The sequence below is a fragment of the Bombus huntii genome, chromosome 6 (genome assembly GCF_024542735.1).
Source record: "Bombus huntii isolate Logan2020A chromosome 6, iyBomHunt1.1, whole genome shotgun sequence".
Lineage (NCBI taxonomy): Eukaryota > Metazoa > Arthropoda > Insecta > Hymenoptera > Apidae > Bombus > Bombus huntii.
Window position 1 is genome coordinate 16092468 of NC_066243.1, and position 27655 is coordinate 16120122.

Sequence of the window (27655 nt, forward strand, 5' to 3'; positions counted from 1 at the left end):
TCAAAAAAATCACGTCTACATTCTCTGTCTTCCCATTTCTCAAATGTTTCCGGAGAAATTCGTAAAAGCGCGACCGCTATTCTTCGCTATCTGTGTCTATGTGGATATATTAATAGGAATACGCTCATTGAGGTACGCGATTATGACGTATCAATTGCAAAAAAGATTCATCAAAATGTTTCGCGTGTTTGGCTACGTTGTAGGTAGGAGGTACCGCAAGGTTACTTTAATGACAAATCGATGAAACGTCCCTTACGGTGGAGTTACTTCCTGGTTAGAGACGAAATGCTTTGTGATCGAGCCTTCACGTGTTTCGTTGTACGCGGTCCGAGTTCTTTCTTTCTCTTCGGAGACCTAACCGCTATTTATGGTTGAACGAATGGTTTCCGCGATATCGAAATGTTTTTTGTTTCTTGATTTATTTCTTAGCTCGCGGCTATCTTAGATCCGTCGTCGAGATCTTTCTGGCAAACGGAGATCCCTTTGGGAAATGGATATGAAAGAAACACCTGGACAATAATTTACATGAACATTTTAGTTTATTGTAAGCAACACGTAACACGGATACAGAAGCTCGTGCGATATTCAGCTAGTAGTCGATCTGATTAATATTAATACTAATCGTAAATTGCGCCCGTTATGATATTGCCTCGGTCTATCACGATCGAACATCGAACGTTGGGATTGCTTTTCAGGATCGAAGGGACATTCTTTCGATCGAATTGGTTCCTCGGTATTTTTCTTGCACGTTTACGCAACGTATTGCGCGAACACCGCGTGTTCTTACTCATTAAATTATTAACAATGTACGCTTAAACGTTTCCCTCCGATTTGCGAGCTTCGCTACCTAATATATCATCTTATCGTAGCTACTATACGACACGAGCCTGTAATAATGGCACAGAAATCGGTAACCTTTTCTAAAATATTACATGGCAATTGCTGTCAAGCGAGAATTTCTCGATTCTCGAAGTCAATCTTTTCTTCGTATTTTAATTTTGCCGCATATCCTGAAACTTAGACACTTAAAATCTATTCAAGTAGAACGAGAAGCGTATTTTCCACGTGTCTGATCGTTTGTTCGATTTTACGCAAGCTTTGCGAACGTGAATCGTCAAAATTAAAACTACCTTCTTGGTGAAACGATTGGCCGACTAAACGACTGGAAGAAAATCGAGCCTGTTATTTCGCTCGTTCTCGATCGCCTGATTTCAGACTGGCATAGTTCCGCTGGATGATTTACGGCGAAATTCGCATGTATGGAGATTTTGACAAGTGTCTCTATCGTTCATTGGTAATCCACACGTACACCATAGATATTCGTTGTGACTTACGACGCAGAATCACCAGTCAGGTATCCGTATATTATTAGATGTTGAATTTCAAATTTGACATTAAGAAGTGATCAACTTAGACAGTCCAATAATCGCGAGAAATTTGTCGAAATTGGAAAATTTCCGAAATCAGGGACAAATGTATCGCAGCTTTTATCTTCCGCATACTTTGAATCATTGGCAATTAGATCGCAAGAGGGTTGCTTGTCACAATTTCCATCGACAGCTAATCCTCTTCGAATCTTCAAAGGATTAAGCCGACATTTTCGTGTTGGATACACCTTGGTAATGCGAAATATGCGATAATGCCAGTAATACTAATTGCTTGGATGACCTTTGCGTGATTCGAGCAGGAGACCAAGTCGGCGTGTTTATTGTATCGTTGCAGAATTTTCTGCGGCAACGATTTTACGAGGTATTCGAGACCTGTTCGCCACGGAAACGTGATTACTCGCCGCAAGCGAAACCGCAAGGCACAAGGAGTTCGCGTCTCATCGATATCTTACGGCTGCTTGATCCACCAATTAGTCGTGGAATGTCGAGGCAGCGAAACTCGAGGAACTTTGCCGACGCAATGACCTCTTAGGAAGTTCTTCTTCTGTACTTTCGTTCAAGCGAGTCTCTAATCTGCGAAATCGGAAGCACGAATTGCACGAATTACGCGACTGTATTTCGCTTCTGACGAAGATTTTTCCCCTTTCCCCGTTGGAATTAATTACCAAGCAGCCTATAAAGTCGGTTCGATACCGAGTCGCGACTATTTGCCGCGAGGATACGACTTTATGGCATGGATAATCGTCGACGCGATAATTGTCATTTTGGCCGAACGTAGCTGAATATGTAATTGTCGGTATAATTACTTAGGTAGTTACATGGGCGCATGTAAATAGTATTTATCGTAAGTGAGCACGAGCGCGGCCGATCACGGCAATTCGAGGAACGTGATCGTTCTGGGACTGCGATCCTCGAAGTACGAAGGACACTGTTTCTAATTTTCGATCGACTTTGCCGACTTCGAGGTGTCCTGCTACTCTAAGCAGCGGAAGATATTCGAATATCAGGGAAATTGCAATTAATCGATAGAATTAGATTCGTTCGTAAATAAATATATTCGCAAATCGTCCTACGGTTATTTCACGGTCTTGTCAGCGTCAATTCGTTGGGTTAGTTGTCGTCGATCGAAAACATACAACAAGAACAAGAAGTAATCACGGTAAATTATAATTTGTGCAGAAAGAATACGTGCTCGTAAAGCTAAGATACGCGTTTTCTTTGTAATATTTTTCGTTTCTCCTATTTCTTTTTCCAACGCCCCCGCCCCCTTCCTCCTTTCTTTCCACGCTCCCCTTTTTTTTCCTCGTGCGTTAGAACGGAAGAATCAATCGTTTTAACGTGCATGATTTTTGCAGAACGGACGACCGCCTTTCGCGTAGAAACTTTGGCCCTCCAGATTCTTCTTACACATCTGTAACACACAGATACACACCGTTAACGATTAAAATACGTTTCTTTAACTTTCTCCGCTAGAGATCGATCGGTTTATTTCGAGAAGCATTCTCGCACTAATTGCGTACCGTGCAGTTGAAACACTGGCTATGGTAATTATTGTTCAGGGCCTCCACCCAGCGATCTCCAGCTTCGACTGGGAATCCACACGCGAAACATTTTGTCGTGAACAATTCGTTCCAATCTGCGCAATAACGTAAAAGGAAATTCAATTTTTTAACGCGTTTGCTTTCAAGTTGGCTCTTTAAGTGAAGAATTGAGAACATTTAACCAACCAGCTTCGCAGTAGGGCAATCCTTCTTCGAGGAAGAACTGACTGTTGCCAAACAGCTTGCCACAATAGGAACATTTGAAGCATTCAGGGTGGAAATGTTTTCCAATTGCGTTCAGGCAGTCCTAGAGTCATAACCATAAACGGATAAACCGATGAGTTTCTAAGCTAACGTTATACAGATTTAAACAGCTTTTGCGAAAAACTTACGCCTTTGATCTTGTTGTTGCATCTGTTGCAAGATGGGGCGATGAAACGTTCGAAGCAGTATTCGCAATAGAGTTGGCCCTTCTCTTCTACAAAGCCGATATCTTGAAGAGGTCGACGACATTGGGTGTTTACGCAGACGAAATGATCGGGGCACCAAATTTGTCCCAAAGCGGTGATGAATGGTCCCCTAAATAATCGCGATGATTACACATTTTTCCAAGCCGCTGATGGAAGCTAGTATTTTGATACGAAAGAAGCAAGACGTAGCACAGCAAAGAACGATTGCCCGTAAGACAACTATTTTACGAACCTTATGCACTCTTTGTCGTTTTTACAGCACACTGGTTTTACGACGAGACCATTTGACTTGTGATTAGTATTTTCTTCGTTAGCTGTTAACATCGTGCAAACAAGTGAACATTGTTAATCACGTCAGAACAGGATAACGAATTAAAGTTATTATTAGACAACCAAACAAAACAAGTTTTGTCAAACAATACTCGTAAATTGTAACGCACTGCAGACGTTCTTTGGTATTTACAAGCAAACATCACCGACTTTCTAATCTAACGGTATCTCCTGATAAGAGGATCGGATCAAATTTGTACACAATGAAGGTGTAGCCAAACTCTGTCCAACAAAGTGTTTAAAAACATCATCAGTCAGATAGTCCCTTCCCAAGCGCATGTCGATGGATCGATATTTAAAACACGAGGAGCTAAAAAAGCGACTGAACCGTCGTCGTTCGATGACGGAGAACAGAAAATATAAAAGGGGGATGCGGCAAACACTGAAAAAAAACAACAAACGGAACACCTAACAACAAAGGGGGAGTACCTGACGTAAGAGTTGCAATAGGCGCACAGGGGCAATCGTGATCCCGGTCCAGTTGCTTGATTTAGGATGCCCCTTCCTCGCTTTGGCGCGCTGCTACCAGCGAAAGTTCCGCTCTTCGACCCGGCACCACCGAGACCACCGACTCCGGTACCTAGATCCGGGTGGGATGACAAATTTGGTGGGTCTACTAAACTGTGGGTATTACTAGAGGGTTCACAATGGATACCGTCCTGACAGTAATTTTGGGTTCCACATTGATTTCCGGTTTGACAACGGTTGTTAATCGAACATTGATCACCTGACTGGCAACGGGTTTCGGTGGAACGACAATAGCTTTGGGTTGTGCAGCAATAACTCTTAGTCTCGCTGCAGCTTTGCTTTTGGCTTTGGCTCTGAGCTTCGGGCTTGTACAATTGCACGGTGGGAACGTTCTGGCCAGTTTTGGCAGTCAGTCGTGCGAGCTGCCCACTCAAATTAGTGCGAGGCTTGTGAATAGGCTGGAAGGAGTTTTTATTCTGAGAGCAGGCAGTGGAAGTGTCCTCGTAGGGTAGAGGGATCTGTGGGAAAGGAAGCTTTGCCCTCGATGAAGGTAGACCAGGTTTGGAGCAGGGTGCCACGCAAACGGATCCGTCGGGACACGGTGACACGCAGATTCCGCTCTCTGGACAGTTCGGAATATCGATCTCGCAGGCAGATTCTCGGCCGCAGCGACCAGATGGTTGGCCACAGGTTCCAGTTTTCATGCCAAAGCAAGGCGAAACGCACACTCCCGAGCGATCGGCAGTTGGGACCACGCATACGCCTGATTTTTGGCAAGAGGTATTCGGTCCTTCGCACGGTACCACTACCACGCCTGCCTTGGTACCTTGATCGGAGTGAGCTTTGCAAGGTAATACCGTTACACCGGTGTCTGGACAGGGTTTCGATGCTGGAGTTCCGTAACTAACGTGACGCACTTCCGTCGAGCTGCTGTAAACTGGCTGGACAGCGGAGCTCGTTTCCGTTTTCGAGACCATGGGACAGAGCAGCGAAGGTTTGGAGGGACTCGTTCTGCTAATGGCACATACGCCTTTAGGTGGTTTCTCTCGTGGTTCTGTTCTCTCTGGCAAAGGCCGAGCTGGAACTCTTCTCTCGCATCTCTCGAAATCTTCGGTGACTTCGAGCGATCTCTTCACCACCGATTTCTTCTCCTCGCTCGTTTCCTCGCTGGTCATGTACCGTTTCTCTTGATACTGAGCATGAACCGCGTCCGTGGGTTCTTTGCCTGGATCGTCGGTGCGTTTTTCGTCGAAGTCTACGGTCTTGGAAGCGGCGTACTCGGCGTGTCTATGCCCGTCGTCGGTGTCCTCGTCTACTTTATAAGACACGCTCTTTTTAGTAGGGAAATGTATCGAACTTCGCTTCGTTGGTGGAGGATCTTCTCTGATTCTGGGTGCGTGAGCCTTCACGTAACAAGGAGGAGGTTCCGGAGGTCCTTGAGCAGGCGATTTAGACCTTCCTGGAGTTGGAGTCGGAGTTCTGCTCGGCACATACGTGTGACTTTCAACCGCACCTCTTCTCATGGCCACTAAATTTCTTTGGTACGACGGAATAGTGTCTGGTTTCTTCAGAGAAGCGGTTATAACTTTGCTACTCGGCGTCTGAGGTCGCGATCTCACCGGAGATGGGGAAGTATCTCTCAGACGAAAATCAGGCGGAGGAGTAGGCAAAGGTCGAGGAGTGCACGGTTTAGGCGGAGGTTCCGTTCGGCTGCTTCTTCCCTCGCCGTATAAGATATCAGCGGGAGGACAATGAGCGCTTCCGTCCGGGTAAAGCGAGGGTGTCTGAGAACGACTGGCGATTTTCTGGTCCTCGGGTCCGATCTCGCGACTAAGAGGCGTGTACGGTCGTTCCGGAGCGATCGTGAGTGCTTCCTGAAACGGAGAAATCGGTCGAAGTTCTTTCTTGGGCGGTTTAGGTCGACACCTATGGTCCAAGTATATAGTTTCCTCCGTGTACACTTCCTTTACGCTGCTGGAAGACGTACTGAGAGGCGTGTATGGTCGATCAGGCGCGGTCGTTAGAGCGTTCACCATTTCAGACTTCCACTCTTTAGGAGTCGAATTCTGAAGGGCAGAATGAGGTATCGGTTTCGGGCCTGTATCAGTCTGCTTCATAAATTGAACGCGTTTTTTATTCGTTTCCATGATTTCCTGAGCCGGAGGATACTTGGAGCATACGCGTCGATCCCTCGGCGCTTGTTGATCCCTCAGACTTTTGTGGACCTGTACCTGTTCTCTTAAACTCTTTTTGCGCTCATCTTCGATGCATCTTCTTCTGACGCGTTCTTGAACCAACACTTCCTCCGTGATCTCCTCGTAAGTCTCTTTGATGAGCTTCTTGCGTCCGGGAGTGTCGCTGTCGGCTTCCGTCACTCTTTCCTCGCGAACGACCGTCCTTCCCAGAGGTTGTTCTCGAACTTCTTCCACTTCTTCCTCACCTTCCTCGAAAGTCACGTGTCTGCTTCGTTCTTCTTCCTCCTGTCGTTTTCGCTCCTCTTCCTCTCGCCGTCTTCTTCTTTCTTCCTCCTCCTCTCGTCTCCTCCTTTCTTCCTCTTCCTGCCTACGTCTCTCCTCCTCCTCCTCCTCCCGCTTTCTCTCCTCCTCTTCCTGTTTCGCTTTCTCTACCATTTGCTGCACATCCACGGCAGAGGTGACCACTTCGGCAGACTCAACGACCGTCTTTTCTTCAGCGTCCTCGACGTCTCTTTCCACCTGAGTGGTGGTCCTTCTCGTGTAAGTTTCTTCTTCTTTTTCCACCGTTTCTTCCTCCGTTGTTTCCTCTCTGGACTCCTCTCTAGGTTCCTCCACCATCGGGGTATCGGGTCGCATCGGTGACGGTTCGACAGTTTTCTCTAAAGTCATTTTCGTCTTCACGTGCATTCCATCGACATCTTCTTCCGACGTCTCCGTTATGAAGTCGTGTTCTCCTTTGATTCCTACGGTGCCTTCGTCTTCGATCTCGTCCGCCGGTCTCAAGTCTATCACCTCCTTGTCGATCTCGGTCGTCTCCTCCTTCGCTTCTTCTTGCTTTAGCACGTGTTGTGTCGGCAGCGGCGGCTTCTCGCAGATAGTCTGTTCGCGTCTACAAATTTCCGCCCGGTACGAACGATGCTCTTCCCGAAATGGTTGATTCCTCTCGCATATCCTTTCCTCCTGACAGATTTCCTTCTGATGGAACTTCTTGCACACTTTGGGAGGCTCGACCCCGCTGTAAGTCTGCTCGTACAGATTGCTGCCTGTCGTAACGGTGGCTGTCCATGGTTTTGGTATAGGCTGAACGATTCTGGTAGGCGTCAGAGATCTCCTGACACCGTCGGTCGAGCCTGGTCTCGATGTTACCTCGCCTCTCGACTGTTTGCCGGTGATCTCCACCAGCTCCACCTTTCTATACGCTGGACCTGGACAACTGACTCGATCCATCGGTTCTTCCTCGAAGCGATAGCACTGTTTCGTGACCCTCTCCACCTCCCTATCTGTGCTTTCGTCTCTCTTCCTTGTCAGCGCCCTCTCGCAGGCCTCGATGCAGGCTTTCTTTTCTTTTACCGCTTGTCTACTTCTTCGATCGAGGGCAGGATTAGGATCGATGTACAAAGGACTGGCAGTGGGATAAGTAATATCTTCGATCGGCTTTGGGGGCGGCCAGGTCAGGCTTTTCGATTTTACAGAGCTGGGACGGTACTCGGTCTTGGTGTCCTCGACGATCTCGTAATAGTAGGACTTTTCGTGGGTTTCCGTCGAGCTTTCTGGGATCATGATGTTTCACGGGATCGTTCCGCAGGAGGGAGATCGATGGAATTTTGCCGGGTGCACGGTCGGAAGCGAGCAAACGGAAATCAGATTGCACGAGGCACACAAAACGTTTGACACACGCGTTTGATAACACAGGCGGTAGGTGGGAGTTTTGGGGCGTGTTAGAAAGAACGAAAGAAAAACAAAGAAATCAGCTGTGAGTAAGAAGCACATTGACCGATACGTGCCCGTGATCCTTTTGTCGTAAAGCAAGTTCATGTTGACGATCATCGAATATTTAACTGAAAAGATAATGGGCTACTGGATCGCGGGCACGTCCAGGACGCTAAATAAAAAGAAGCGCAGCTTAAGAATGAAAAAAGATAACGAACGATAGCCAGGATCAGGAAGTTACACATTTTCGTGATCGGCTGGCTGCGTTCAAGCGATGAAAAACCAAAGCTCGTGATTAAAGCGATTGATCAACGCGTTAATTAAGCGTTACGAGTGAGCAGACGCACTTCTCCAAAATCATTCGCCACTCGAACACTCTGTCATTGAACGATCTGCAGATTCGAAGATCAATCGCATCTCTAGACGATCGTAAAAAAAAAAGGGAACACGAATTTCGAGCGCTGTGGGTTAGCATCTCGACCTTGAGTGCACCTCGAAGGAGTCGATGCGAAGCTAGGAAAAAATGTAGTTAATCAACGGTACTTTGGAGGATCTTGAAGATGCGTGTACGTGTGTATACGTCTATGTATCGTAATATGTATGTGTGTGACATGAAGTGGTAAAGGGAACAACATGTATCGAGCGAAGAGCGCTTGTTCGGCTTAACTATCGCTTTATTTCGCAATCGCAGTAAGTTCTCAACACTTTACGAGAAAATCATTTGTCGACAATAATACACGGCTCGAGTCACGATCTTTTTAATTTCGAAATCACCGATTCTTTCGATCGATAAAACAGAGAACCGAACAATTGGTGAACGTTGAACAAATTCTAATCCCGTTTCGAATCGTTGTATTCGAGATTAAAGAAGAATCGCGAGCATCGAACGTAAATAGTTATTTGCATAGAATTGGACTGTTCGATTCGGCTGTCAGCACGAAGACGACGACGGCGTAGCTGAGAGCTACCGACTCATGCGAATGTGAGGGAGAAAGGTCTGGGTTTCGGGTTGAAAGATGGACCGGCTGAAAAAAGATAAGAAAAGAAAAAATTATGTCTGGAGGAGCATGAACGGAGTATGACTTTTAATCGAAGTACCAATTCGATTTCCGATTTCTAAGCCATTCTTTTTTTCGCTCGTATAGAATATCGTTCGCTATCAATATCGTACGCGCGAGTAGTATAAGAAAAAAATAAAAAGTATTTATACAGAGGAGATACCATCGCGAAAAATAACACATAGTAGTCTCTATCGAAGTCTCTTCATCGTTACGTAAGATCTTTCTATCGAAACAGACTTGACTCATTTATACGCTATTTAGGTCTCGAATTCAGTCGTCCCAGTTTTCTTTCCGATCAGCCTGCATCGTCGTTGCTCCATAGGACCCACCACGATCTCGATCGAAGTTCAAATAAACGTGTCACCCTGACGACCGTGATCGTCGAGAATGTCTCGCGATGTAGAATGAAATGTCGCAGCCCTCAGAAATCGTCGTCGACGTCGTGAAAACGACGAGCGGATGAAAGCAAAGTTCGACAGAGAGCTTGCAAACGACAGAAACGTGACGGCAAATAGTTCGAATGATCCGTCGATCGTCGTGAACGCGCTTCAATGAACGGAGTTGCGAATAGTAACAGATAGATAGATAGATAGATAGATAGATAGATAGAGATAGATAGATAGATAGATAGATAGATAGATAGATAGATAGATAGATAGATAGAGAGAGAGAGAGAGAGAGAGAGAGAGAGACGAAAAAAAAAAGATAATGCGAGGGACACAAGCCAAATGGGGCATATTAGCCAAAGCTAGAAACTCGGTCAGAGGATTTGGATCTAATCGTCGTACCTCTGAAGGGCACATTTTTTGGCTTTGGTAGTACCGAGAAGAGACCTATTTGCAACAATCGAAGACACAGTGAGGCCAAGGATAATAGGCGGGTCCCGCCATTAGGATTACACCGATCGACCAGAGATCGTTCCTCCAGATACCAAACGAGAAAGTCGAGCTTGTCATCGGTAATTTATACGACCGCAATTTCCGCTTTTGTTTCCTGCTAGCGTTCCGGGTTGACATGGCTCTGGCGTGCCTGTCGTAATTATCGCTAGAATGCTGGCGTCGCGACGCGGAATTTCATGCACGTAACAGTCGAGGCGAAAAGCAGAGGTACTTCTAAAATCATGCTACTACGGAGAAGGAGCTCAACTTTTATCTCTTTCGTCTTATCCTTTTTATAGATCTCTTTCCGTTTTAACGAGGAACGCAGTTACATAACGCGATCGTCAATTATGTAATGACAAGTCGTAAGATGGAAGAACGATTTCACGTACGTCTAAACGGCGATCTCGACGATTCTCGTGGTCACTTTTCCCTCGTGATTCTTCAGCGCGAGTCTAACCGCTAACCGTATTACGAAGAAAGAAACTTACCGGTCACAGTCTGACTCTGAGGTCGTGGTAGAGTGCTATTTCCTGTATTCGCTAGCGGTGGTGATGATATAGTAGTACTCGATCCTCCGAAGGGTTTAGGACCAATTAAATTGTTCGATGCTGGAGCCTGCATGATAGAAGATACTCGATTATTTATCGTTCTTGTTCGATCAAAGCACGATCATAGTACAACGATACGATTAACAATATGGTTGTGTGATCGGAACAATTAACGGACAATGACGTTTTGCATTTCAACAAATAACAACGAAGGTACACGTAGAATTTCGTTAGATGTGAGATTAGTGAGGCGTCGTGGCAAACAACATGACAAATGCGATGCATATTGCTACGTTTAATAAACTAGCGTCTACGTAACGAGTCGAGAATTTCGATTAGCGTCAGAAACGAACGACGAACACTGATAACAATTATATTCGCCGCTGCCTTGACATCACGTTGCATCGACACACAATAGAAGAAAAAAAAAAAAGAAGAAAAAAAGAACAGAATATACACGGTCTTATCTCAGCAATCGCGCGGCATCGCGATCGTAGTGAAATTTTCTCCACACGCTGGCATCGTTCTCTGAAAAAAGCGACAACTTTGAGTGAAAGCACGGTGTCAGCGACGTTACCCTTTCGCGCACTAAATCACGAACTCAACGGAAAGTTACGAATTCAAGCACAACGTTCGCGATATATTCTCCATGCTCGAATCACACAGCGAAGGATTTCGTCGACCTTCTTTTTCTTTCTTTTTCTTTGCGTTTAAACTTTTCGACGTACTTCTCTGGAGAACATATCTGGTATTCAAAGCAGCGGCACCGCGGACAGCGTGATTTTCATCGGATCGCTAAGGACGTACCTTACCGAGCGTAAGGTTTCGAGTGTGAGACGTTTAAGACGAGTCGCGTTGGGACATTACCTGCACTGATCGGAAACTGGGTGGATTGACGGGCGAAGTGCCAAGGCGGGTGGGCTGTAATACATAAAACGACAGAACCATGTCACGTGGAAGTGGCAATTAAAAAGGGGAGAGATTCGTGGCAGAGTCGAGGCAACACGCACACTCGTAGTCGCGCCAGGCTAATTAGTCACAGCTTCGAAATAATCGTCGCCGACGCGAATAATTCAGATTTTCGACTGACAAAACCTATTCTTGCGTTTACTATCGGCAAGTACATTACAGCGCATCGGAAGGACGATCAGGTCGAATATCACAACGATGAATATCATCCGAGTGATTCATATCTCTTTTCTCGCCGAACATTGACTGTGTTTTCTTGTTTCTATTTCGCTCGATCTGGTTTTTTATATCGATACGTATTCCTTCTTGGCTTCGTTCGCCGCGTCTTTCGAACGACTGTTTACTTTCGAATTTAACTCAGAGACAAGATCTCTCGGATGTCCAAGTATCGTTGAATTCGTCGACGACGAAACCGCGATCGACGATGCCGATCGAGACTCGATGAATCGTCGTTCGCATCGGAGAACGTTTGGGTAACATCTCGGGAGAATGTCGGAGATTTAACGACGGTCTTACTGTCGGATAAAAATCACCGGTATTGCCTAACCTCTGTACAACCGGTCTGAATGGTGATCGTGCTCGTAAACGTTTTCGATTCCCAGTGGCAGTTGTCGTTGCTGATGCAGCCGTTCCTATTCGGGGACGATAGCTGAGAATTCGGGAATCCGTAATCGGGACTCGTACGGTTGTAAGCCTGGAAAAGCAATTAGTGCCAAGCAAACACCACACGTGTTATCGTCTTAAAACTGTTGTCTTCCTAGATTCTTTGAAATTCGATAAAATCAAGTCGATTGGAAAGAACGATGCCCCGAGATATCAGGCAAGATCGAAGCGAACAAACGATCAACTCGGTGTCATTTGCGAGCGCGACAAGCAAAATTGGATGCGATATTTCGAAACTATATAGGAGGCACGTAGGAGAAAGGAAAAACGTGGATACGAGGACGCGATTAGGCGAAAAATACTTACGGAGAATGGTTGGGGCGATGATGCGTGATTACTCAAAGGTGGAGACAACGGTGCATTGGCGAGCGCAGCGGAAATCGTGCTCGCAGGAGCCTTTCCGCCTCTGTGACATTTAATTGGCACTTTATTCAAATTCTCCGCATATTTCCATCGTTATTCCATAGGTTTCGTGTCGTTATGATATAATACTTACGGTGGTATGGTAATTGGAACCATGCCAGCAGGTGCATTTTGCCTGGCGACTAGTTTCGCGTGAATGTCGCAGTACAGTTTGTTGTTGATATTGTAATAACCGACGTTCTTCAGGGAGGTGCCACAGGTGGAGCATTTGAAACACTCTACGTGAAGATTTTTATCCTTGATCCTTACGAACACACCCCTGCGGAAGAGAATGTCCGATTAAAGTGACGATATATCTTTATCCGTTTGATCGTTTTAATAGGTGCAAAGTGCATTGTTGTCGGATGTGCCACGAGTTTTTCATCTAAATATTCAGAGGGAAAGAAAAAAAAAGGGGGGGGGCGGGATTCGATACCTCGACGAGAGAGGCCGAGAACACAGGGGTTGTCACGTTGTATCGTGGTGTTTCTCAAAAACTAACGTCTGTTCGTGGTTGCGGTGCCGTGTTATGTGAAATGAGTCTTAGTTAATCCGTTTGCATACTCTTTCACGAAAATAACGTGTGCTTGACTCGATGGAAAAATTGTACGAAATACTTGAAAATATGTATGCGTATCGAACGACGCAACGAGAAATGTTCGTAAAGCGCGGGGAAAGTTACTCACGGAACGTTTAGAAGATGTTCGATTTCTCAAAAAGGGCGTAAGAGGTTTGCAAAAAAGATATGTTGACAAAAAGTACTGAAAATACGTACAAAAAAAACACAACATTTATACAAAAAAGGAAAAAACACGTTCAAAAACAAAAAAGAAAAGTCACAACATCGAAAGCATAGTTTATACCATCCTGGTGACTACGTAACCAGAACAATTCGTCAGATAACGCATAGAATGCTAATGACAAGTCGAAGAAATGCGATGGTGGTCGAAGAATGATCAGACATACGTAAATCTTGCTAATCAATTCCCATGAAAATTAAGCAAGAGAAGCTCTCACAATTGCCAATGATTTCCACACTTTTCCGCCGAGTAATGAGAATCGCGAATAAAAGGATACGTCCTTTTTCCAAGGAGCGATACTGACGACGATAGAGGCGACAGAGAAAGAGATAGATAGATAGATAGATAGATAGATAGATAGATAGAGAGAGAGAGACAGATTCTGTGCTTCCATTCAAAATACATAGCGACAAAACGTGCACGTTTACAAACATCGATATATATCGGATCATCGATTTACGATGGACGAACGCGGAAAACGCACATTCTCGTTTTACTTAGTCGAAAAGCGTTTCGGGATGATACTAGCGTACGACAATCGAGCAAAATCAAGGCGGCCATCATTTTTGCGTACTCTTTGTCCGGCCAAGAACGTCACGTTAGGAACGAGAGTCACGATTCGCAACGAGACACAAAAAAGAATGAAAGAAGCAAAAAGTCCTGCTACAAAAATACTTGGACGAATGATCGTATAAAATATCACGGAATCGCGAGCTCGTTCCCACCCACACCCACATACGTGACATTACTTTTTTTTTTTTTTTTACGGGCGAGACACTTAATAGAAGCGACATATCGTCGAGAAGCTAAAATTCTCCGGCCCATTTCGACCGTGCAAGGGAAGAGAGGATTTCACGTAAATATGTAGTTACACGAGAACTCGGTCGCAGTTGCTACAACGAACAACCGATGACGCCGGGGAGGAAGAAGAGGACTCCTGTCGTTGCACTTGACGTTTCGACGACGGACTTTCATTGTAATTGACGGCCGGTATACCGTGCAGGGCATGAAATAGAGGCGTGGGTGATCTCGGCGAAGTGGCCCTTCCGCCAACGGCATGGCTCACCGACGAGTAAAACTCTGTTCTCGGAGGTACTACGACATGGAAGTAGAGAAACCGTACTGTGACTCGACCAATACGAGAAATTTGTCTAATAGCCGCGAACAACTAACGAGCGAATTGTTCTCCGTGGGAACATTCTCTGTCATCTCTTATCCTGCGCGCGAACGAATTTCTAAATCGTATCGGATACTTCTGATACGATCTCTCTTTATAACATAACGAGGACGAATTTTCTGCTGCCAGTTGCAATTTAAGACGGCGGAGAATTATCGTTCAGAAAATCCGATTCGACGTTAGAAATCGGAGCATAACCGCGCCGCTCTCTTCTTTCGTGCGTCGAAAGGAAATGGTTTCGTGGTCGCTGCAACTATTAGAATCGTCACGGTCCTATTTCCTTTCTCGTTCTCGATGTCTCCGGTCTGAAAGAAATAAAGTAACGACCGAGGGGACGATGCGCCTCGGTGCGAACTTACACGATGAGCCTCTCGCATTCGGCACAAATGTTCTGTCCAGGTGGAAGGCTTGATTGCGGCGTCGACGGTTGCTGCTGCTTGGTTTCGGGTGCCGAGACTGGCCTCAGTCCTGCCAGGGCCGGCGAAGACGGCGTAATCACGCCGCTCTGCGCAGTTGGCTCCGCTATTTCGCAAAGAAGTTATCGTACCGGCATGCACCAGACTAACTGGAGCCAGCTGATCCAGTCGAAAAATCACTGGAGAGAGACTCTTTATCGCGCGTTACGCTCCTTTTAAGAAACGTTTGTTCCACGCTTTGCGCTCCACTACCGTTAACTTACTTACGTTACGACTCTCCAGAGATTTTTCTTAGCTTCGTTTTGTATAAGACGTTCGACTATTAATAACAAGACAGAAGTAAACTCGAATTCGTTCTCGATAATTCGACAGAATTCCACGAATCTAAGAGGCGTCGATGTATGTTTCTTTGCTATTCGAATTTCTAAACGCGATTAACTACTAACCGGGTTCCGGCGTCTTTGGTTCTTTGTCCGCTTCCTGAACCATCTTGAATACCTCGCTGTTCTCCGCGTTGTAGTTTTTCTCGTTCTTTTTAAAGTTCACCCTGCAAACAATCGGCTCTGTTACCGTAAACAAAACTATTCCTGCAATGGTTAATCTATCTAATGGTCTATCGTAGAAGATCTTACCCAAGCACACCACCGGCTAGAACTTCCGCTTGCGCCGAAAGAGTTTCCGCGATAGTCTCCTCGCTATATATACCCACCGGGCTGTTGTACTGTTTGTTAACTATAGATTTGATCGAACCGTCTCCCGTTCCATTCAGCTGCAACACGCGAATAAACGTTCGTTAGATGGTTTTTGGCGTTGCGTCCGAAGATTCTCCGCTTCTTTAACCAATTGACACTAACGAATGGCTTTGGACTGAAGTTGTGACCGCTTCCGATGTGCGATCCATCTTGTTTCTTGGCTGCCAAGGATGTCTTCGTAACTGGAGCGATATTGCCAAGCCCTGCGGTGGGCGATGGCGACGGCAGGGCCGAACTTATCGGAGACACGTGTGGTTTCCAGGTACTACCGCCTCTGCGAACGACAGTAACGAGATAAACTCACGGTAATAACCGATCGGTCGGAAAATGTTCGAGTCGCAGTCGCGTCTGTTGCTACCTCTGTATGGTCAACTCGAAGTTGTTGCCAGCTCTCACGATAACATCCTGCGCGTCCTTGTGCCTCAGATTGTACATCTCCGTGTTATTGACCCTGATAACTGCATCGCCGGCCTTCAAACCAGCCGCTTCCGCCGGCGATCCGGTATTAACCTGCAATGCACGATGTTTACTCAACAAACGAATATCGTGTTTTTCCCTAAAAATGATAATTCCGACGAATCAGTGGTCGATACGTGGCCCATTTTCCAGGGATACGCAGACTCTGTCCTCTGTCGAGGAGACGTTCGGAAGACTCGAGCCGCTATATTTAAGTGCATGCGTTACACCTCGAATGTCGGATACTGTGCATCCATTCACGCGAGGACGTTCGAAAAAAGAAGGTTTCGCTGAGAACACGAGCAGGAACGTCGAAGATAAACCAGGGGGAGCCTTATTGAAGTCTAAGAATACGTTTTTTGCTCGATCTAAAACCCTCCTGCTGTTTATTTCTTGCTGTTCATTAATCGTACACGAAGCTTAAATGCTTGATTATCGTCCTTTCACGCTCGCGGATCTGCCCGTACGTTCTCGAAGAAATCGCCAAGTACGCTTCGTGAAGAATTCTTTCCAGAGGTTCGAACGGCCCAATCGCGACACTGCCAATCGTCGTTATTTATGCATCGCGCAGTTTTATCTTTCTTCGCCTTAGTCAAGTTCAACAGACGCCCGGCGATTAAGGAAATGAATTACCTTGCGTGATCAATGAGTCGCTTTAAATCATCGTAATTTATCGCGTAACACCTCGCACACTCTTTCAACTGTGATTTTGCTGCGAGTTAATTACGCTATTAATATATTTGGTAACCAGTATGCGCAGAGGATACGCGATCCGCTTTGCCTCGTTGCTTTTGCCCATTGAACGAGACGCTTGATCTCTTTTCGGCCAGCGATTAAGAGTAATCGATACTTTCGAGAGGAAGAAAACGAAACGAAAAGCTCATTAAGAGAGCCTCCTACAGTTAAAGAGTCGGCTCTCGTCGTCTCTCCTTTCTTCCTTCGATGTTCTGACGGAATCGAATATAATTAATAGACGCGCATCAGACCGATCCAGGCCCTAGTTCTTTCTATAAATAGTAACCCGTACGTTCGTTGATTTATTATCGTTATTTTTATTAACGGATCTCGTACACCGGAGAACGATGCTTTTTCCACGCTGCCACGTTCCTTTTATTTCCAGTCTGTCGAGCTACGAATAATTTTTCCACTGGTTGAAGAGAGCGGTTGGGCCCGATTCTTACGCACACACGTAGGCTCTCGAGCAAGAGGTTTTTAACGATCAGCCGTGTGGGCTTCGTACTTAAGCTCGCGTCACGAAGACGAAATCAGGGCAGAGGGTGAGTTGTTCGATTTGCACGTCTGCCTCCAGAAATAGGAATGCGAAGTTGCGTCATCGTTGTTGCCGTAATAGTTGGATACGTTTGCTGTGCACGTTATTATCAACAGCGTGGCTGTTCGAACGAGGGTGGGGAATCATCGGTGTTTCGCGTTCCGTGAACACTGGCAAGAAGACCGCAGAGCAAAAACGATACCGATTCGCCAGACGCGGTTAATGGTCAAGGAACTCGTGGCGTTCTTCTCTGTCCCTAGGTGCACGAAAACGTAGGACGTGGACGTAAGTCAGGGTTAAGCTCGGTGGGCACCGTGAAAGCCTGCCTCTAAAAATAGTCTCGGACCGGTTTAAAAATAGGCCCCGAACACATACGCCTCTTATTTGTACGTATACTCGAGCAGCAGGCCGAACCAACAGTTAGAATGCATCAAGATGCAGCATAGTCTTATACGTATGACATATCGGAGCCCAGGCCGTGTATTCATTCTACGAACGCTCCTGCCACCGCGTGAACCGCGATGAATGAACGAGTACGCGCGGACATACGTGTTCCGAGCGTACACCAACTCGGGCCGCAGCGCATGCTTTGGGTAATAATAGCGTCTGACAATTTTGGATAAAGTATACTTTGCCTCTGCTGGCCTGACCGCCTCGTAATGGAGTATACTAATTTCGTAATTAACCGGCCGGGAGGCGTGTTCAATGGAAAATGACGCGAGCTTCCCTCTACATCGAGCGTCGACGTACGATTTCGTAGAATCGAATCGACGCTGCTAGGTTTATTTTCCTTCGGGATAGAAAGTGAAACTCGCTAAACTGTTAATACACGTCGTATCGTGATCTTGAACGAAAGCGTACTCGTTACGAAGTACGCGGGTCGCGTATTTGTGACGAACATCCGTGACTTTAGTAGCTACGGAGCTACTGAACGTATTATTAATAACGACGTATCTAAAAATATATGCCGAAAATATGTGTGACGATGCAAGTAGATGCACTTGAATGCAGCGGAACCGAGAGCGAGAATACGCCAAGGTGTACGAGGTACGCATTCCAATGGGCGGGTTATCAGAGACGGATCCATCCTACCTTCCATGCTGGAATGCATTTCTCTTCTTTTTTCTTTCTCTCACTTTGAGGACTTAAGGCTCGTTCATACGTGCAATACTCTCGAAAAACGTGGACAGGGAACGGGCCTCGGTCAGTGACACCGGTTTTAATCGGACCAAATGAAAGGGAACGCGCTCGATGGAAATAAGTCACCGATACTTTCGCGTCTTCGTCTCGTTCTTATTTCGCTATTTTAACGTCGTGCCCGTTATGAATTTCATTGCGATCGAATAACAGTACTAATCGTTCTGCTAATGGAACAGCGTGTAAAAATACGACGAAAACAGAGAAAGAGAGAGAGAGAGAGAGAGAGAGAGAGGTCGGAATTCTATTAGAATTACCGGTGAAACGCGACTCTCAGCGTTCGTCCATGTAGAATGCAAGCGTGGAATTTCAAAGATATTCTTTGTATTCGAGAATCTCGACGCGGGAACTTGGAAACGTTCGGAAGCCATCGCGTTCGTCCAACGTTTTCGATTATATCGTATCATCCCGTTTCTCGCGACTTCGTCCACATAGTCGTGACGCATAGACCGATAAACTTATCTGCCACATTCGCGAATACTCGCGCCACTCTAATTATATATTGCTGCATACATAGGTCGGAATGGTTTGCGGCCGCGGGAACAGGCAAAGTCAACGGTAGCCTCTGTTGTCCTAAGGTAAAGCAGAAGAAATAGATAGTGACGTCAGGCCGAAATTATCGGCCTACGTTCGATCTGGCCTTATCTTTTCGAACAAACTGCACGATGCTATTCGCGCGCAAGATGTAACAACATACATACGTACGTACGTACGTACGTATCCAAGCAAACGAGTCTAGACGAGTGTATCGTTCGCGTGTAGCCGAGTCGTAAACCTCCTTCTACGGAAGGCTGAATATCGATGACGTCCGTGCCTCTAGAGACCGAGGTTCTACGATTTTTCGTAATGCAAAACGGTCGACCGTGTCGAAACGCGTTGATACATTTTGATCTGCCAAGCGAACGCTCGCTTTTCCTTCGTTTCATCGCCTTCTTCGTATTTGCTGTAATCGCGACGAAGCGACGGCAACGTTACAACAACAGCGACGAGACGTAGACGTCTTCTCGGAACGGTGAGTAAGTGATTACGCGTTTCGATAAGGCAACCAGGAAACGGAGTGCAATGTATGCGTGAAAGTGGATTCGATTCTCGGAGGTGCTCGTGATTAGGCTCGATGACACACTCGAGCCGGAAGAGCGTCAACGTCAGCCACAAAGGATCCTTGTTAGATGCTGCTCGAGAGAATCGTCGGCATAGAGTCGACGACTCGAATAATCGAACGCAAGATGCGCCAGTCTCTCTCGTCGATGACGCGAAGCGAGCACTCGGAATGAGCTCACCTCGCTTCTTCGTCGGTTGATAAAGAAAGCGACGGAGGAGCGCGTGTAGTCGATTAGGATTATCGCGGCAACGTCTACGTTTTCCATTCGACGTTCGCATTTGGAACTCCAATGACATACAAGTAGCGATATGACGCGTGCTATTTTCAAACGCGGAAATAGACTCGCGCAACGTGCGATGTTTCTCGATGCAACAGCATTTTTCTCGGACGGATTACAGTTCCATCAGCTACTATGAAAAACGTTTCTCAAGCGAATCTCAAGTTCGATGATGTCGTAATAGCGATGCGATCACGACGGCGAGGGTGTCGTATTACCCACGAATTCAAGAGGTGCTACTCTAGAAGAGACAAACATACGGCAGAAGACTGATTTCTGGTCTGACTTTTGGCAAATTTCCCACAACTGCCTCCCACTGTGTCTCTTCATTCCCGAAATCGAATCGGCATTTACGATGGCGTTCCTAAATCTTCGACTTCGTCATCGAGATACAATTTCACTCTGCCTTGTCTGGCTTTCCTCATTTGTCTCGCGAACAATACAGGAAAAGAAAAAATCCTATATAACGCGATATCCGAGAACTTCCTCTTTCTTTCACGTGTCGTTTCTAAGAAAGACTTCGACGATCGTTACGAACGATATCCCAATTACGCGCCTACCTCCAGAACTGTGGCTAATTAACGATCGTACATACGACGTTGCGTGTAACGATAGGTAATTTCCAGAACACAGGAAGCGTGAAAAGAAACGCGCCAGTGAAAATGAGCCGATAGAAATCAGGGGGAAAAGACGGTGGCAAGACGAGAGGAGGGCACACGCGACTCGTCGTGCCAATAATCGTACGAGATAAAAGAACGCCATGGCGTCGTGAAAACGGTAAAAAAGTCGAGGAATTGGGAGGAGGGGTGCGCAGTAAGAAATAAAAGCGATATTTTTATATCCACGGGTGTAAGCTCGTCTGTGGCGTCCGCCACCGGGCCTCGGTCTCTATTAATATCCACGGGCCGGGCTTCCTTTCGGCCTCCGCAGCAATTCTCTTTGCACCGACGGACCAACGATCGACCACCGGAAAGAGAAACTCCGATTGGAAAAAAAATTTCGTGTCGCATCTTCGGGCTTCCGCGAACGTCCTTCCGTTACGTGACTCGTCGACCAACGACATTTCAATACCAACGATCGTTCTACAAAAGGACGTATAATTTTTTTTTACCAATGCCGTCTCGAAGAAGGTTGAAAAAGAAGGAGAAACGTTTGCAAGCCCGTAAAAGAATTCGCGGATGAGTAGTTTCGAGTATTTTTATCGCAAACTTAACGATTACGCGCCCGTGTCCTTGGCTGCATTTGCATTTACGCGTAAAAGGAATAACGTATAGCGAGCAAGTCTGGTTGCTCGGCGAGTGGGCGATCCGACGATTAAAAAGCCGTACGTATTTTAAACGCGTTGATATAAATTTGTCCGAAGATCGTTTCCCGATGCGTACGAAAGGACGGTGCGGCGGTTCGAATTGCGAAAATACCGTATGTCACATCGATTGTCATATCGACAACCTCGCCGACGTTTCCCGTCCATGGGCCAAATGTATTTTCGTACCGTGTGCAACGGATTTCTACATCTCCGAGAATCTGTATCTCCAGAAAATCCGGGCCAAAACTCCCACGAACTTGCACGGATTTTCCTCCACGACGGCGACCTCGTCTTTAAAAAAATGTCAATCTTCTCGGATGTTTGTAGAAGGATAAAAAGGACTTGGATAGTCTGTCGATCGATGTACCGTTTAAAAACCCAAGATAATATTATCTGCGAGTTCTTGACATCTTACGAGAGGAGCACGACCCCTGAATCTTCTCGGCAATTGTGCCAAGTTTAAAGCATTTATTTTTCAGCGATAATTTCGCTCTGCCTTCTCGGGTCCATGAAAGCAAGAACTTCGGTCAACGTGCTTTCACGAATTACGTAATCACGCAAATAGTTCAGATGCTATCGAGTACGATAGCTGGTCAGCAACGAAGATAATCGAATAGTTTATTCGAGCTGATAACGAGCAGGTCGGTAAACAACGTTGGGTGCAATTGTTGCCAGGTAGTCAGCGGTTGCCAAGCTTTAGACCAGAGCTACGACGATGCCAGAGTTCTTCGATGTGTACGGATGATGATTTATCAAGCAGATATCAGTCTCGAGCACGATTTTCGTTCCGAAAGACGTTAAATCATTTTATTACGATCCTGATACTCGCAAATCTTGGTACAGCCGTTCGCTCTCTTCCTCCGTCTCTCCCTACGCATGGTAGATCGTACGGCGATCTATTTTCTCGGGTTTGATCCCAGCTTCGAGGAACAAATCTCGTCGAATGCGGGCTTCGTGGAAAGCCGGAAACTCTTACGTGTCTTTTTCTATCGCTCGTCGGAATTACGAGGTTGCAGCCGGTGCGAGGCAGCTGGCGACATCCTGCGCCAGCTTCGAATTCGCGGTTTGCACCCCGCTGTTTCTGCCATCGCTCGTAAACAAATCGGCCGCACAACTTTTGCCGCGCAACGATTACGTTCTCTTTACCGTGTGCAACACGGAGTTAAGCACGAAGCCGGGCCTCGTAGACATAAACAGAATTCACGAACGGTGACTCGACGCGACGGCTTATTTTCGATAATGACGAAAATCGAACAGCAAAAATATCGCTGTTCTCTATACAGTGCCGTTCCCCTTTCCTCCCCTGCACTCCCCACCCCCGCCCCGCCCCGTCCCTCTTTTTCTTTCACTCCATTTTTCCCTCCATTCCCAATTTCTTCGTTTATTTTTCTCGTTCTCTACAGCCCGTTCTCCAAGCGGTTCTTGCCAAATGTATTTACGAAGATTTGCTTCTATGTTTAGTCGGGACGATGCATAATTTGCTTCGTGTTGGTTTCGCGATGCCACGGTACTTCATTTTTCAGCGGCGAATTCTGTAAATCGCTTTCTTCCCACGCGGCTGGCAAAAGCCCAGCTATTGCCACATTCGTGTGTTAACCTTTATCGGAAGGAAGTGCCTTCCTCGGATAGGCAATATGCAAAGATATTTTTGTCCGTGTCTGGGCTACCTGTTAACGCCAATCGTTGCGAGATATTATTGTCGTACTCTTTACCTTGAACATACGAAACCACTGGAAAAATAATATGTCGTAGCCGCGCGTTTAACGACGATAGTAGTTAAGTTATCGATTTTATCGTTGCGCAAACGTATTATTACAGACATGGACAATTATCGTCGAACCGTTCCTTAAAGACGATCGCACGATTATCCCGCAGTCGAAGGTATCTTTTCCTTTCGTTCGAGTTTCTAGCCTTGTCGAGTGGGCGCGACGACGCGTTCGACCGCCGTTTGCAAACGATACGAGGCTAGAACGAATCGAACGTAATCCCCGCCGAAGCGAGCCACCACCGTGCGAACGATAAGAAGTTATATCGACTATCCCCTGAACGATTCGCGTATGTTCTTTGTACTCGTTATCTCGATTTGTAATTAAAAGTTGTTACAACGATACGGTAAGAGAAAGAACGTTAATAAAACGCGTTATGGACGTGACACTATAATCGGCTAATGACACGAGAAATTTATGTCGAGTCCTTCCTCGGTACGATAATGCGACTCGTACGCATCGGTCGCCAACGAAATATCGCATAACAACGCGCCCACGTTGCACCGACCGCGTCGCCGCGGAATCGCGGCAACTCGCGCGCAAATACGCGCAGCTGTTGGTCGCAGATTACGAGACCGAAACCTCTGTCTATGTTTGTAACGTTACGTATGTTATGTATGTAAAATTAGTCGTTGTCGGAGGAATCTCGCGGTTATTTAGCCAAAATGTACGAAAGGATTTCTTTATTTCGAAACATCGGAGCTCGCTTGTCAATTTCGCGGACGAAACGTACGCCTGTATCGTTCGTCAGAGTGAAAAGATTACACGCGTACGAGCACGTTTCGAGTTTCACGTAGTCGCGGCTCGTCGATAAGAGCGTTTCTGTCTCGCGTGAATCGCGCCCGACACTTCTGTCGTTTAGTCTCCCCTTTTTCTCGAGCGAACAAGCAGGAGACGCACGTGCTACGTCGACGATTGGTATTTTTATCGATCGACACAAGATCGCTCCCTCCGACGAAAAATTTATTTTCGCGGTGACCAACGCGGTCCAGGAAGCACGAAGCCGTCGACGACATCGTCGTCGTCGTTGCCTTCGTCTTCGTCGTTGTCTTCGCGAGCGGGGCTCGACCCGGCTTGCGCGTTTCGCAAAGGCACCTTCTAGAAATAGAACGCCCAAATAATTTGCCTCGGATTACCAGCGACGCGACGCTACCTCTCTCTCTCTCTCTCTCTCTCTCTCTCTATCTCTATCTCTCTCCCTCTCTCCTTTTCCCTCCTCTTTTTCTCTCTTTTTGAACGTCTTCGATGCATCGATTTTTAAAAACGTTCCTTCCTCGATTATTTCTCCATGTAGATATTCGCTCACCGTTATTTCTCGTAGGTTTCAAAATATTTTGTTTCGTCGATTCTTTAAACGCGCAAACGCGTAAAAAGGCAATGGTATGCCAAACATCTTCAGAAGTCTACGAATATGTTTACCCGATGAACTCAGCTAATAACCTTTAAATAGATTCGTACGCTAAGGCCCACTAAGTGACCGGTTGGTTTGGTAAATACAGGCGACGATCGTCGTTGTCACAAAGCGGCGAGCGAGGCGTACGTTCTGAAATTGACGATGTCGAAGAACCGGAGAGACGTCGGATTAACGCGAGAGCACGATCTATAAATCCCGCTAATGGTTACCGCGATGAAATGGCAAACTTCGTTAAAGCAATTACTCGCGATTAATTTGTAATTGCGTCGGGTGGGAGCGTTTGACACCGGTAAACTCGTATTTCTCTCCTTTCCGAGAAACTCGAGGGCGGCCGGACGTCGTATTTGCGGCCTCATAAAATAAACGGAGCACGTGCTGCTAAGAAGGCCAAGTTCGAAATGTCGATTGTAAGATAAAACTGTTGAACGTTCGAACAGAATCCGCTTGCGTTTCGCGATCGTTTGGCGAAAAGCGCCCTTAAGGCACGCCGTGTTTTAAGTTATATGTCACCTCTTCGTTAACAGGTGGTTAGTTGAAATATTTCCTGATCGATGATTTATCGCGTACGTTACAGGTCGCTCTTAAAATACGTATTCTCTTGCTCAACGATAATAAACACGAACGCGTGTACGTACACCGAGATGCTGGAAAATTTACAACGCCGATCGACATAACATCCGGCATGATATTTCGTAATTAGAGTCATTGAATAAAATCGACGTCGAAGTAAACTTGAAGAAAGTTGAAAATTCGCTGGAAAGTCACGGCGATAGTAGCCAAAAGCTTCTCGTGTTACAGTACGCTTAGTCGCCAAAACACGGTGGCGACGACGGTCCGCGCGTTTCGCACGTAGTTGGCAGCGATTTCTACCGATGCGCGTGAAATAATTTGGCGTTTGTTAGGCTATTACGTAATCCCCACTTACAGTCCATTATGGCGAAAAAAAGACAGTTCTCGTGATCGTTGAATACGTTCAAAGAATTAAATAGCTCAGGCTCCTGTTATTTTCGAGATTTCGTCATGGCCGCTAAACGTCACGGTGATCGGCGTAGCTACTCGTTGAATAGAATTTCATTGAATTTTATCGTCCACGCGAGTTTTTTTTACGATAGCCGATTTTTACTACGCAAGAATTATCTCAGTATGTTTGTAAATTGCGTAATGTTTGTAACACACCTATAGTAATGATCGGTTGAAGACGAAGTCTTTATCGTCGTACGTCGATATCATACGTCGATAATGACAATTCATTGGCGCAATAAGTTTGAACGATTTCCAGTCGCTTTATCCGAGCTATCTGATAATCGTAATAAAAAAGACTGACGATTTTTCACGCTTATTGAAACGGGCAGATCGATAGATAGCCAGAAGAAAGCCACGATAGTCGCATCAGGCGCTGAAAGACCGGAATGTCGATGCGTAAAACACGATTGTTCGAAATTGAACGCGTTCCTATCCATCTAACGTTCTATCGAACTTGGAAAGATCCATTGCGACGTATCCACGTTGGAAATTTCGAAGCAATTAGTAAACACCGCGAACGCGTTAAAGAATATGTCGGCTAAGATAAAAAAAAAAAAAGCTCACCTTTTGTACGACGAGCGGTGTGCCAAAATCCTTGCCTCCCTGAAGACGAAAGCCCCAGGGGGATCCGTCGAATCTGGAGAGTTTGACGTTGATCAGCTGGGCCATATCACTATCTTTTCTTTGAGCGGTTGATAAAAACTGAATCCTCTATGGGCGACGAACAATGCGAAGAAGTACGAAACAAGTTGGCTGGATCGTCGATACGTCAGCGAGACCGATTTTCCTATTTGTTACGACTGAGTTCGAAACTAAAGGCAGAATATGCACGTTGCACCGGTCACGGTTGACGGCTGCCTTTGCGAGGCGAAATCGCGCGGTTGGGAGAACGGCACGTACGTTCCTGAAGAACGCGCAGACCGGAGTAAAGGTACGGTACAGCAGACGTCGAGGACGGTCAGTCGGGCAGCGGGGCCTGCCTGGCTGCCTTCCTTCCATCCGATTCGGCTTTGCCGCGGTTCTGGCCAGGGGCGGGGATAGGGATAGAGACCTAACACGCGGGTAGGAACGAGACCGCGATCCAGAATTATTCGGGGAGGGAGTGAATGGAAGGTGCGACAAAGAGGAAGCTCCACGTTTCCACGCGCGAAGGAAAGAAACTACCAACGAGATGCATATATCTGTTTCGACTGTGTATCGCGGCCATTAGATACAAAGGGCAACGATGATGCGGGAGACGATGACGCGGCCACGGGGAACGATGATTTTCGATTAAAATCGGTGAACGGTGGATGCCTGGAAAAGTACGACGCGACGAAAGACGATCTTGGGCAAACGTAGAAGAAACGATAATTACGGGCTCTTGCCAGATCGTTCGAGACGATGGATTTACAAGAACGGAGATGGTCGCGACGAAGAACGATAACGAAGAGAAGAGAGGAACAGCGGTTTGCGGAGCCGGAAACAGGGGTTGATAGGGTAGCCAGCGGAGTGGAAGAAGGTACGGAAATGACCTCTTTCGCGAACGAGGAGGAAGCGTCGTAAAGAAAGAAAATGGAGAAAGGAAGGAAAGATAAGAATGAATGAGCTAGAACCGAAATGCGAAAGGGAGGGGTACCGGGGAAGGAAGTAAAAGAGAAGAGACGAAAAGCAGACAAGGATAAAGAAGGATACGCGGTTGTGGTGGTGGTATCAGGATGGCATTCCCGACGTTTCGTTTCTTCTTTTTTCCTCCATTGTACCTTTCTTTCCCCCGCAGCGCCGATTCCTACCGCTCCATCTTCTGTCATTGCTCCCAATGCTTCGACCATGAAGAGAAGCACCTTGCTCGCCACACTGTCCGCCCATGTACTTCTCTCTGCGATAATTTATTCTCGATTGTACTTCGAACAACGCGATCGGCCGATTAGCCTGCACTGCAATCACACACTACCGTCTCGCTCTTCCTATACGATATCGAACGAAACTTTTATCGCTTGTAATTTGAAAACCACGACATAGCAAGATTCTATATTAAAGGATCGAGCATCGGTACCGACTGTTGCGACGATATTTCTTCTGAAAAATTGTCCA

General features: G+C 46.4%; 1 protein-coding gene across 8 annotated transcripts; it reads right to left on the reverse strand.

The window, feature by feature from the left end:
* Positions 1-520: 520 nt before the first annotated feature.
* LOC126866354 (PDZ and LIM domain protein Zasp) lies at positions 521-26588 on the reverse strand. Of its 8 annotated transcripts, XM_050619823.1 has the most exons (17): positions 26147-26588; positions 16130-16281; positions 15874-16045; positions 15652-15788; positions 15466-15566; positions 14299-14521; positions 12721-12906; positions 12531-12630; positions 12109-12255; positions 11460-11513; positions 10533-10659; positions 6429-7942; positions 4159-6071; positions 3322-3508; positions 3116-3236; positions 2909-3024; positions 521-2799 (listed from the first exon to the last, which is right to left on the reverse strand). In XM_050619823.1, exons 1-17 carry the CDS (start codon positions 26249-26251, stop codon positions 2722-2724), a joined length of 5433 nt encoding a protein of 1810 aa, XP_050475780.1. In that variant the 5' UTR covers positions 26252-26588; the 3' UTR covers positions 521-2721. The 8 variants fall into 8 exon arrangements, with proteins under 8 accessions (XP_050475780.1, XP_050475776.1, XP_050475777.1 ...); XM_050619819.1 differs by having other exon boundaries at positions 4159-7942; XM_050619820.1 differs by lacking the exon at positions 14299-14521 and adding an exon at positions 14963-15125 and having other exon boundaries at positions 4159-7942; positions 26147-26587.
* Between the last annotated feature and the right edge of the window lie 1067 nt (positions 26589-27655).